This window comes from Prunus persica, chromosome G4 (genome assembly GCF_000346465.2).
Source record: "Prunus persica cultivar Lovell chromosome G4, Prunus_persica_NCBIv2, whole genome shotgun sequence".
Lineage (NCBI taxonomy): Eukaryota > Viridiplantae > Streptophyta > Magnoliopsida > Rosales > Rosaceae > Prunus > Prunus persica.
Genome location: NC_034012.1, coordinates 9927483 through 9939952, shown reverse-complemented (window position 1 = coordinate 9939952; position 12470 = coordinate 9927483). Strand labels below are relative to the sequence as shown.

General features: G+C 40.3%; 2 protein-coding genes across 2 annotated transcripts; one reads left to right on the top strand and one right to left on the bottom strand.

The window, feature by feature from the left end:
* On the top strand, positions 915-5412 carry LOC109948607 (uncharacterized mitochondrial protein AtMg00810-like). The gene is made up of 5 exons (XM_020562261.1): positions 915-951; positions 1409-1879; positions 1928-1985; positions 4599-4655; positions 5409-5412. The coding sequence occupies exons 1-5, from the start codon at positions 915-917 to the stop codon at positions 5410-5412; spliced, it is 627 nt and encodes a 208-aa protein (XP_020417850.1).
* LOC18779492 (receptor-like protein 2) lies at positions 5464-7817 on the bottom strand. Its single transcript, XM_007212431.2, has one exon. It carries the CDS (start codon positions 7782-7784, stop codon positions 5610-5612), a length of 2175 nt encoding a protein of 724 aa, XP_007212493.2. The 5' UTR covers positions 7785-7817; the 3' UTR covers positions 5464-5609.

Below are 12470 nucleotides of genomic sequence, written 5' to 3'. Positions count from 1 at the left end.
AACATCACATGAAAATGTTGTGTTTCCACACTCTAATTTTCACATCAGTTCTACCTCTATGCAAGTGCCACTAACCGAGCCTTATAACGGTCTATGAACCCATCAAAACGAAGCTTGACAGAAAACACGAACTTACTGCCAAGGGGTTTCACGGAAGAGGGACATGGAACAACGTCCCAAGTTTGGTTTTCCTCAAGTGCGAGAAGCTCAGTTTCAACCGCTGTCCGCCAACACTCATGCTTCATGGCCTGTGTATAAGACGAAGGAAGAGAAATAGAAGACAAGGTGGCAGTGAAGAGGGAAAGAGGAGAGGAACCAAACCTATCTGGTGGTCTATGAACCCGAGTACTCTGTCTGAGGGGGGGAGGTGCAGTTGCTGGAACAGGAGCAGCGGTCGGGGAAGGAGCTGGAGGGGGCTGGGGAGGTGCTGGAGGTTGATGGGAAGTGGCGGAGGAGCGTCGTTGATACACTAAGAGAGGCTAAGAAGGGACTGGAGCTGGAGAAGAGATATTTAAAACAGGAGCTGCAGAAGAGTTAGTAAACATAGGCAAAACAGAAAATGAAGGAGAAACGGGGTCCTGATGCGTGGGAAAAAAAATACTGATTTTCTAGAAAGATGACATTTCTAGAAACTCGAATGCGTCGCAAATTTGGATCGTAGCAAAGAAAACCTTTCTGGTGGACTGAATATCCTAGGAAAGCACACTGGATCGATTGAGCCGTGAGTTTTGTGCGTTCATGTGCAGGAAGATGAACATAACAGACACAACCAAATGTATGAAGGTTGGAATAAGATGGAGGGCGACCAAATAACTTGGTGAAAGGAGAGTTGTGGTGCAATATGGGAGAAGGCAACCTGTTGATGAGATGGACAGCAGTGGAGAGAGCTTCACACCAAAAACGAGAGGGCGTAGATGACTCTAACAGGAGAGTGCGAACAACATCAAGAAGGTGACCGTTCTTCCTTTCAGCCACCCCATTTTGTTGAGGTGTTGAAGGGCAAGACCGTTGAGAGATGATGCCATGAGTCTGTAGGAAGTCCTGAAACAAATGAGACATATACTCACCCCCATTGTCAGAACGAAGGAATTTGATATGGGCCGAAAATTGGGTCTGAATATATGCATGAAAAATCTTAAAAACAGAAAAGACTTCATCTTTAGAATGTAGAAAATATATCCATGTGAAACGGCTATAGTCGTCAATAAAAGTGACGAAGTATTTGTAATTAGCATGAGAAGTGACTGGTGCCATACCCCACACATCACTATGTATCAAATCAAAAGGTTGGACTACATGGGGTGTGTGAATAGGAAATGGCAGAGTCTTACTTTTGCCAAGTCTGCAAGAATTGCAATCAAATTGAACAGCACTAAGAGATGGTTTATAAACGAGTAGAAACATTCAGGCTTCATTGAGGATCCTACTACCTATCGGAAGCTGGTTGGTAGTCTTATCTATCTAACCATCACCCAACCAGACATCTCTTATGCTGTTCACACTGTCAGCAAGTTCATGCAAGCCCCGAGGCATCACCATCTCTCTGCCGTTCGCCGCATCATTCGCTATATTCTTGGCACACCTAATCGTGGCTTGTTCTTCCCTACAGGTTCTTCTCTTCAGCTTCAGGCTTATAGTGACGCTGATTGGGCCGGTTGCCCAGACACCAGGAGATCTACTACTGGCTGGTGTATGTTTCTTGGTGATGCCCTTATCTCTTGGAAATGCAAGAAGCAAGACCACGTCTCCAAATCATCCACTGAGGCAGAGTATCGCGCCATGTCTGCTGCGTGCTCCGAGATCATTTGGCTGCGTGGTCTCCTCACAGAGCTTGGGTTCAGTCCACTTCATCCTACTCCACTGCATGCTGACAACACAAGTGCGTCTTGGAGTGTTAATTTTCTTTCATTTTTTCACGGGTTGACAGGTATTACACCGGTTGACATGACCCGTGATACAACCCGTTTAATAAACGGGTTAAACAGGTATTTTCGCGGGTTGGTGGGTTGACCCGAAATCCACTCGTTTATAAACGGGTCAGCAGTGGGTTGACCCAAAAATGACCCATTTTTTAATCGTGCGGGTTTGTGTCGTGTTTTTTTCGTGCGGGTTTCGAGTCATGTAACGGGTCGTATCGAAAATTGCCACCCCTAGTATTAACAGTATACTTTCTTTTCTTTTTTTTCTTTATTTTTCTTATAGAGGTATTTCCTTTTGCCTTTGTGATTGTTTTTGGTGAAACTGTGAACAATTGGAGGTAGTCTTTGCAAAGGATATTGGATGTCTTGCTGGGCTTTTTTTTAGGGGTTTTATTGAGTTTTTTTGTTGTTGAGATATTTAGTCATATACCCATTTTTAGCACTAAAACTATAAGTAAACCCTACACCATTTAATTTTTATAAACATACAAAAAAAAACCCAAAAATGACAGCTGGACCTATTGAATTTAATTTTGATTTTTAAAGATGGCTTATTGAGTGTTTTGGGCTTTTTTTATGAGATTTTGGGGTTTGGTTTGTTTTAAGAAATCAATGACAATTTTGTAATTTAAAAGAAGTTAAAAGCCTTTTCGTTATGTTGTAAATAGGCTCTGGGTGTGTTTCTAAAGTTCATTTCATATAGGATTTTTTTATAATTTGGGCTCCTATATTGGGTATAATAGTGAATCTCCCTTTTTTTATATATGAAATGGTATTAACAATGTACTTCTATGACATAGTATTATTAATGTACTTCTATGATATGATATTAACAATGTACTTCAGGCTTGCTGGGCTTGTTTTGGGTTTTTATTTTTATTTTTTTGTGTTGAGCTTGTTTTAAGTTGATCAATGGCAAACATGTAATTTATAGGAACTTCAACACTCATTTCATATGTAGTAAATGGATTTTGGGTGTGTTTCTACGGTACATTTCTTGGGGGGTTTTTTTATATATAATTTCAGCCCCTATTTTGGGTATATTGGTGAATCTCTCAATATATTACCCATCTCAAAAAGATCTCAGTTCAATTGCAATTTCTCAGCTTCTTGTAGGGTTTGAATTTTCAAAGAGACGAAATTTAGGTGAAACATGGAGTTAGTCAACAGAAAGAGCCCAATCTTAATCACAAAACTCGACAACTTGTTCAGAGCTATCGAAAATTTGAGAAATTTCAACCTAATGCACTCTAAGTCACAACATAAACAATGCATAGAAAAAAAAATAAAGTAAATTGTTGGGAAGAGCTAAACTTTACGTTTCACTCGGTCCAGTGGAAGATCCAAAAAGGCGTAGTTGGATAGGAGGTTGACCAAGGGGAGGGAAATGGAGTCCAACCCAGATTTCTGAGTAGGGCTGGAGGAGAGGAACTTGTAGCTGATGAAGTTGTCGTGGTGTGAGGAAGGGGTGACTTGACACAAATCCAGTTGAGTTTGGAAGAAGAATTGACTCTGGACCATTGGATGAGGGCTGAGACCCTCGATTTGGAGAGAGTGGTATTGGCTAGAGACTGAAACATTTTGATAGGTTGGAGTGAAGAAGGTGAAGATAAGAAGGAAGATGAAGGGGAGAAGAATGTGGTAGTTTCTGGGTTGTAAGATTTTGGGGTGGAAATTAATAGGAGGAAGAAAGATTTTGGGGTTTCTCTGGAGAAATTATAGAGTGATACTGTATCACCACGTCAGCTGGTGATACTCCCACTCAAAATCTGCCATGTGTATTTTTTTTAAAATAAATAAAATATATTTTACAACTGGACTTTGGCTTCCAACTTTACCCTTCAACTTTAATCACCCAAACCCCTCCCCACCGTCTTCCCTATCCACCGTCTTCTTCCCTACGCTATGCTTGCTATTTGCAACACCACACGTCTTCCCTTCTCTCTCACCACCTACCCCAGCCTTCACTGTCTTCATAGTTAATGAATCTAGAGAACTTCTATTGTCAGATGACTCAAAACCCATAAACAAAATCTAGTCAAACTCTACCATTTTATCTTTGGAGATACCCTTGAAGCTAAAGAAGATGGGTAATCTCTGAAAATTTCACTTCTTACTCTTAAAAAGACCTTGAATGAAAGCTGATAATGAAGATGGTGAGGAAGAAGAAGAATCTGATGTAGAATGGGGAGATTTTTGGCGGATTTCCTTCATCAAGCCCCGCCCCAATGACTTGCTCTATAACACAATTAATTCTTGGTTGCCCATAACGTCAATCTTCCCTTCTTTCACTAGTGGTTTTTATTTATTTAAGGTTTATGGTTTCATGTTTAATGGGTTTGCACATATTTTTAAGATTTTTGGCTTTTTTTATTAACCGAAAATGAGAGGAAGAGAGAGGGGGTGGGAATATTGTGGGGGTAGGGAAGGCCGGGGTGGTTGGCGGAGAGGGGGAAGGGAAGAGGGTTGTGTGGCGTCGATAGCAGGGGCATAGCACAGGGAAGCCGGAGTGGGGAAGGGTTAGGGTCATTAAAGTTGAAGGGTAAAGTTGTAAGCCAAAGTTGAGTTGTAAAATATATTTTAATTTTTTTTAAAAAATACATGTGACAGATTTTGAATGGGAGTATCACCAGCTGACGTGGTGATACAGTATCACTTTATAATTTCTCGTTTCAACAGAGGAAGGAAGGAAGAAGCCCTATTGGAAAAGGAGAGCCAGGACACGTGGTCTAAGAGGTAAGTGCAGCGTACCCATTTCTACGGTAAGCTTGCAATTTCTCTTCAGCCATTCAAATGATATTGGAAGGTTGAGATTGATCCTTATATAGTATTCTCACTTGATTGGAGCGCCATAAGGTATTGGGTTTTGGCCGAGTTTAATATGATCCGACCCATTTCAGTTTCGGACCAAAAACAGGTCGTGATCTTTCTCAGTTCTTAACTTCTTGCACAGAAGAATTTGAAGAAGAGAAGAGGAGAAATGAGTGGAGAAGAATTAGCACGCTCTCCCAGCCCCAAAGCTCCTCAATCTGCTTTATTTTGTCGACACTGGCTATAAGTCATGAATTTTCATTTCGATTTTAAGTCTTTGGTTTTTGAGAGAGAGAGTTTTCTTCTTCTTCATTCTTTTTAAATGTATGGTTGATTTTAAATTCTGGGTAGTTATTTGCATTTGTTTTCTTTCAGGGCTTCATGATAGGTTCGCAGATTCAGAAAAGGAAAACAAAGAAGCAATTAAAGGAAAGGCATTCGTGGCCCCTCTCTGTACCAGCTATTAGATACTTATACATGATTCTGGATGATGCCACATGGCAAGCATGCCGAGAGAAAAGGATAACCATTTCCTAGCACTTCGGGAAATAGAATCTAAGCAATGAAATAAAAAGGATAGATAGTCTAGGGTGATGCAGTGTGGGTGACGGTCCTCTCACTTTATGGAAGAGGTCCATTTGTTGACAATGCAGCGTTTTTATGTGGAAATTTTTGCAGGTGAATCTGTCATGACAAGAAATGAAGAAGAACACACACACCAAAAAAAAAAAGAAACAAAAAAGGGAAAGCAAACTGAAAATGCAAAATTATAAGTACAACATTAATAATATATATCTAGCCTCTAAGCCTTCTTTTCATCCTATTGAGAGGGACTATTATCATCACATAGAGGAGCATATCTTGTAGATTGTCTATGAATCAAAAATACGCATATCTCCATGTCTTGTTAATAACTAAAAAACCACAAACTCCCCAAAATCCTACTATAAACCCCAATGCTGCAAATATATAAAACCATGGAAGTTGATGGAGCCAGTTGTGCACGTCTTTGTTGTTCTTGTTATCTGCATCAATGCCCTTATTTGGTTCGCACTTATTTAGAAGTGGCGCACCACAAAGTTTTGGGTTCCCCTCAAACGCAGAAGCTTCGAAGCTTTGGAGCTGGGTGCCTGTTGGTATTGATCCTTCGAGGTTATTGTATGAGACATTAAATTCTTTTAAGAAATTAAGGCTCGCCAATGACGATGGGATTATTCCAGACAAGAGATTCATGGAGAGGTTCAAAACCTCCAAATTTTTCAAGTTCGATAGTTGGTCTGGAATGACGCCAGAGAAGTTGTTAGAGTCAAGATCCAACTCCTGGAGAAGCTGTAATTGGCCGATCTCAGTAGGTATATCACCAACAATGTTATTCTTAGATAAGACTATCGTTGGTGCAAAAAAATCCAATATATGTGTTGGAAAAGTTTGAGTTGTGATTATGCTGCTGCTGCGGCCGTAGATAGGCAATTCAAATTCATATTGGTCTGCTTGAGATGCAATATTAGGTCCATAAAGCAACCTTGGTAGTCTACAAAGTGTCTTTGGAAATTCACCTGAAATTCGATTGTTTGACAAGTTTATATAAAACAGCCTAGGAAGAGTCCCCAACCAACTTGGAATTGGCCCAGTGATTTGATTGAAACCCAGTTCCAACAGCTCTAGATTCTTGAGCTTTGATAACCATAAAGGTATTTGACCATTGAGGTCGGAACCAGCCAAATTCAATAGCCGAAGATTTTGGAATCCATCAAAATCAACCATGTCATCATCTGATGGCATTCCCTCACCTTCATAGCAACCAGCAAGCGAGAGTGTGTGAAGACTTTTGAAACTCATCAATATCTTCACTGCCCATGTGAGGTTGGTGAATCGGTTGCCACCAAGCGAGAGGAAGGACAAGGATTTCAATGAAAGAATTTCAGCTTGTATTTGTCCCTCTAGATGGTTTTTAGCGAACCGAATGGCTTTTAAGGACCTACATGAGTAAAGGCTTACTGGAATTGTACCAGTGAAGTTATTGAGCCTTAGGTCAAGTTTAGTAAGTTGACTCAGTCTTGAGAAATCAAGCATGGAGATATCTCCTTCCAAGTTGTTGTTCCCCAAACGCAGTTCTACAAGGTTTGTGCAATTCATCAAAGATGGAGGCAAAGCACCTTCTAAATTGTTGAAATCAAAGGTCACAAACTTCAACTTGGAGAGCTTCCCCAAATTGAGAGGAAGCTCGCCCCCAAAATGATTAAAGGAGAGGTCAAGGATGGCAAGGTTGGTGAGGTTGACAATTTTATCACTAATGGCTCCATGTAGTGAATTGAAAGGCAATGCAATTTCTTCAAGTTTAGTAGCATTATAGATATCTTCTGGAAGTAATCCTGAGAGGTTATTGTGACTGGCACGAAAAACCTGCAATTCAGAACACTTCCCTAACCCAGGAGCAAGGTAGCCATTAAATAAATTGGAAGAAAAATCCAGTAGCCTTAGGGAGGGAGAATAATGGAGACAAATAGAGGATGGGACATACCCTGTGAAGGTATTGTTGTTGACATTGAAACTAGTCAAGTTGCTTGCTTGTTGGAAGAATGAAGATGGAATTGCACCATAGAAGTGATTGCTGGACAAATCAACTGTCCGGATACTGCTGGATGGTAGGGAAAGTGGTAACTCTCCAGAAAGACGGTTATAGCTCAAATCTAGGATCTCAAGTTGATTCAAAGACAAGAAGAACTGAGTTTCAAGTGAACCATATAGTGAATTGTGGGAAAGGTTCAAGTGGGTGAGATTTACAAGTGCAAAGGGAGAGATACCTCCTTTGAGCCCTTCGGAAGGCAAGAGCAAATGGGTGACCCAACCATCTTGATCACAAGTGATTCCCTTCCAACGACAACAATCAATGGATGTCCAATTTAAAGGAGAAGAAGATAAAGTGGAGGCGAAGGACAGGAGGGAGCTGCGTTCAGTTTGTTTGCAGGCATGAATATGTGTAGATATAATGTAAGAGAATAAGAGGAAGAGAAGGAAGACATGAGCCATTAGGTTATAAGCTTGCACTAGCATGTTTCTTTGTGTATGTGCCGTTGCTCACAGGTATTTACATATATAAGAGCAATGATACTTGAAAAGGATGCAAACATCACTGCAAATTGAGAAGTCGGCAAACAACAACCACAATTTAAATTGTGTGGTTGAAGAGATATTCCTACTAATGAAACCAAGATAAGACCTCATTGGGTCTTAAGAGATATTTCCACTAATGCCACAAGGAGTGGACTTGACCTACTTAATGGGACCGGACCTTCTAGTATTACTGTCTACTAATGTAGCAAAATTGTATACCACATTAGGTCTAAAGAGGGCCATGAGGAGAGGACCGGACCTTATTCACAAGTCACTACCAACTGTCAACTACATGACCAAACAGATGAACTTTAGAAAAATGGTATATCAAGCAAAAGACGAAAGCAGAAACGATGAAACACTCGGAGTAAATTCATGGATATATTAAACCCAACAAAATTATATTTAAGTCTAGGCGACTCAATTGTGTTTGAATTGGCTTAAATTTGATGGCATGTGATGTGTTTTGTTTATGGGCACCTCCCATGACTTTGTTGACACAAGTGCTTTTCGGTGGCTTTGTTTTTTGATTGATAAAACTATATGCATGTGAGGAAGACTTTGGGGAAGCAAAGACAAAGTGGGAAAAGCAAGTTTGACTTTGGGGAATGGTGTTAGTAGGGGTGGGCACGGTTCGGTTTGGACTGGTTTTTGCCTCAAATTAGAACCGATTCAGTACTATTCATCCGGTTTGGTTCGGTTCGGTTCGGTTTTAATAAAAAAAATTTCAAAAACTGTCCAGTTTGGTTTGAACCGGTTTCAGTCCGGTTCCGGTTCCGGTTCGGTTTTGAACCGGATTATAAAATTTATTTTTTTAAATTATTTTTTAATACAATTCTCAACTAAAATATTATTTTTTTACTTGAAAATTAACAAATTATTCAATTTCATGTAAATAAATATTAAAGTGAGAAAAGAGAGATCTTTTGACATTGAACTTAGATAAATATTAGGTTTTTTTTAGTGAAATTAAAAATATAGCATTAAATATAAATATATATTAAAATTATATATTTTTTTAGTTTCACCAGTTCGGTTTGTCCCGGTTTGGTTTTTGAAGACATGGAACCGGATCCGGAATTGGTCCAAACCGGTCCGGTTCGATTTTTGACCGGTTTTTGACTTTTTGGTCAACTTGGTTTTTTTCCGGTTTGGTTCAATGCGGTTCGGCTCGAATTTCCGGTTCGCCGGTTTGAGTGCCCACCCCTAAGTGTTAGGTTCCATTTGCTGAAACTATGGGGCTTGTTTCATTAAAAAAACCTGAATTTACATCTTTCATTAATGAAAATTTTGTGATGTTATGAATAATAGCTCTGGTTGTTCGCTGTTCAAGAATTCTTGTTTAGGCAGTTTATACAATCCATACATAATGTTTTGAGCTAAGAGCATTCTTTGGAACCTTGTAGAGTAAATTTTGCAAGATAGGAAGAGTATATTATCCTCCAGTCAAACTAAATTCCTTTCACCTCTCAAGATACCAGGTTAAACACAAGGAATTTCATAATGTTTCTCGAAATATGATGAGGGGGGAATTACTTTTCCCTCATTGAAGGACATTCCCAAAAGTTCAATATTCTTTTGCTCTTATGTTTTATGTCACTGATGATATCAAAATACAATTAATATAAATGAGGCAATTTGTAGAGGACAAGCATAAATCTTTTTCATGTGTAAATCCTATCCTAGGATTCTGATGTGATTACTTTTTTTAAGCCTAAAGGCGTAAAATTCCATGATCCGTAGTGACCGTATGGTATACATAAGATGTTTTGTGCCTATCTTCTTGTACTGTCCAATCTGCCAAAAACCTGTTTTTAATTATATTGGAACTTAGAGAAGATTTTAAGTTTTTTTGTAAGTTTGCAACACTTTCTTTTGTTTTATAGGGATTGGGAGCTGATATTTTCATGAATTGTATCTTTCTTTTTCTTTTTTGTTCTTTTGTTTTATATATACAAGCGTTATTGGATAGAGAGGGTTTTCTCACATACACGTACTGTCAATGTGACATGAGAGTTTGAAATTAAGATCACTGATTTACAAATCAAGGTCGTTTTCCATTAGACTAAACTCTATTGGCTTCATGAATTGTATGCTTAACTATATTATAAGGGACCGAAAATTTGACCTATTCCAATCCTAAACAATTTTCTGCATCTTCGCTCACCACTTGGTCAATACCGGACATTAAGAAATTTATATCATTCGCTTTCAAGCACAAGAAATATCTGATTTCCCTTGCCAGCATCCATGCTGGTTGCGTTACTTTATGACAGTTGAGTTAAATTGCAAATGTCTTACAACTTGTTTATTGCAGAGTTGTTATAGCTGTATAGGATGTGTCATGGTTTTTTTTTTCAGATTTGGATGCAAACATCACCGCAAATTGAGAAGTCGGCAAACAATAACAACAACAGAATGCAAATTATTGATATTGAAACCTTTGGGCCACCAGGAGAGGACTTGACCGTGATATATGTGATAAAGAGAATCCTTGTTGAATTCAAACTGGAATATGTCTTGACTATTTCCTTCTATTTTTAAGGCAGCTGTTAACTGATACAAGCTCATCTTCCATGTTAATCACTCAAAGTCCAAGTTCAAAGTTGTTTTTCTTGTTGATGATTCTTCTAAGAACTCATCTTTGTCTTCTGAGTATCTTATCTCCACACGTTTGACGTGTGCTTTCCCTCATTGGTGTTTTCTTTCATTATGATGATAATTTTTCATGGAATTTGGAAGATATATGGTGTTACTTTTCTTGCCAGATAGATGTGGCCTGAGAGTGACAGTGGCAGTCAAGCCTGATCCAACATTATACATTGAAGTCCTATTCATGTTCAAAGTTGTTTTCTTGTTGATGATTCTTCTAAGAAAATTCAAAATTGGAGGATAGTCATTCTTTCAAAGTTGTTTGCCCCATAAGAAGGCAAGTACGATAATAACGTTTCTTGGTAGACCAATTGTGGGAACTTAATTAAATCAAAACCCTAGGTCAAATAATTCCTTCCATTTGGGGATTATTTGACCTAATTTGGAATTATTCAATTTAATTGGGGATTACCCAATTAAATAGAATATTACCTAATCGGGTCGAGAATTAATTTTATTCCTACCCCAATTCCCAATTAAATGAGGAGTTACCTATGTAAGTTAGGAATTGATTTGATACCTACCCCAATTAGGGATTTGATTTACCATAATGAATCAAATCCCTAATTAATCAAATCAATTCCAAATCGGGGAGGAATAATTCCTTTCCATCTACGGAATTATTCCTCTGAAACCCTAGCCTCCGAGACCACTATAAAAGGATGGCCACACACAAAGGTTAAGGTATGTCTAAATTCCTACTAAAACTCTGCAGAAATTATTTCTCAAAAACCCTAGTCACCTCCTCTCTTTCTCTCTCTCTCACACAAGGCTCCGGCCACCACACACGGCTCCGACCACCCGGTTTTCCTTGAATTACCCTACCTAACTTAGGCATCAGAGGGCCTTTGGCCAACACCCCCCGGGTATGGTCCTTTTATTCCGATCTGTTTTGCAGGGAGAAAGAGAGGCGGAGAAGACGAAAGAATCTTGGGCGAATATTCTCGTGGGGAAATTTGGTCCCATAAATTGGTGTTTTCATTGAGAGCGCGAGATATATTCAAAGCGTGCTCCAAATCCATCTTTCACACATTTTTTCAAACAACCATGGTTCATACAAGACGTACGAAGAGTAACGCCACCACGATGGGCCCATCTCATGGTTTCGTGGTGGAAACCTCAATGCAACTGCATGGAATCGTGGCTGCCAATGCCTTGCAGTCGTCCTCTAGCGCTTTGCAGCCGCCTTCAGCTGCTGGAATTGCAGAACAGCTGCCACATGACCCTGGGACCTCCACAGCCTTGCATTTGCCAGCGCCGATTATCAGAGCTGCTTTGCCTCGTTTTCCTGCCGTCGGAGCACAGCAGCAGCCACACCACTCAACTACCGGATTTGCTGCGCAGCCCCATGGCTACTCCGAAGCCGTCCCAGTCTTGGAACAGATCCATTCTCTCCCTCCTCTGCAATCACACTTGACATATGCACCTGTGTATTCGTCTAATGGAGCCCAAGCCCATATGCCATTGGGCCCGATGCACAACACTCTACTTGACCCACGCAGTCAGGTGGACCTTAACTCACGGGTCGATCAACTCACATAGAAGGTCGATGATCAGAACAACCTGATTGGCCAGCTACTCAGGCAGATCAACTTGAATCAAGGCCCTAACCTTGGACCTCGTGACGAGGAGAGGAGGGCACACCAGCATGCCGGTGAGCAGTTCGAGAGGTCCCAGGCTGGTCAGACAAGGGCAAACCGGCAGAGGAGAGATCGAGATTGAGCAGATGAGACGCAAACAACCGCGAGCCGTACTCTGACCCGTTCGAGGCTAGGGCCAAGGACCAATGTGCTTGAGAGGCTAGACCCACAGTCTAATGTCCACGCCAGCTTGGGCCCACAAGGAGCTCGAGTTCGTGAGCAGTCGTGTGATGAGCGCAATGACTGACGCCCACCAACCTGCTCGAGGGCCAACACGCAGCGGCAAGCTGTAAAGGAATCCTCACAAGCTCAATCTCCTAATCTGCCCCACGAG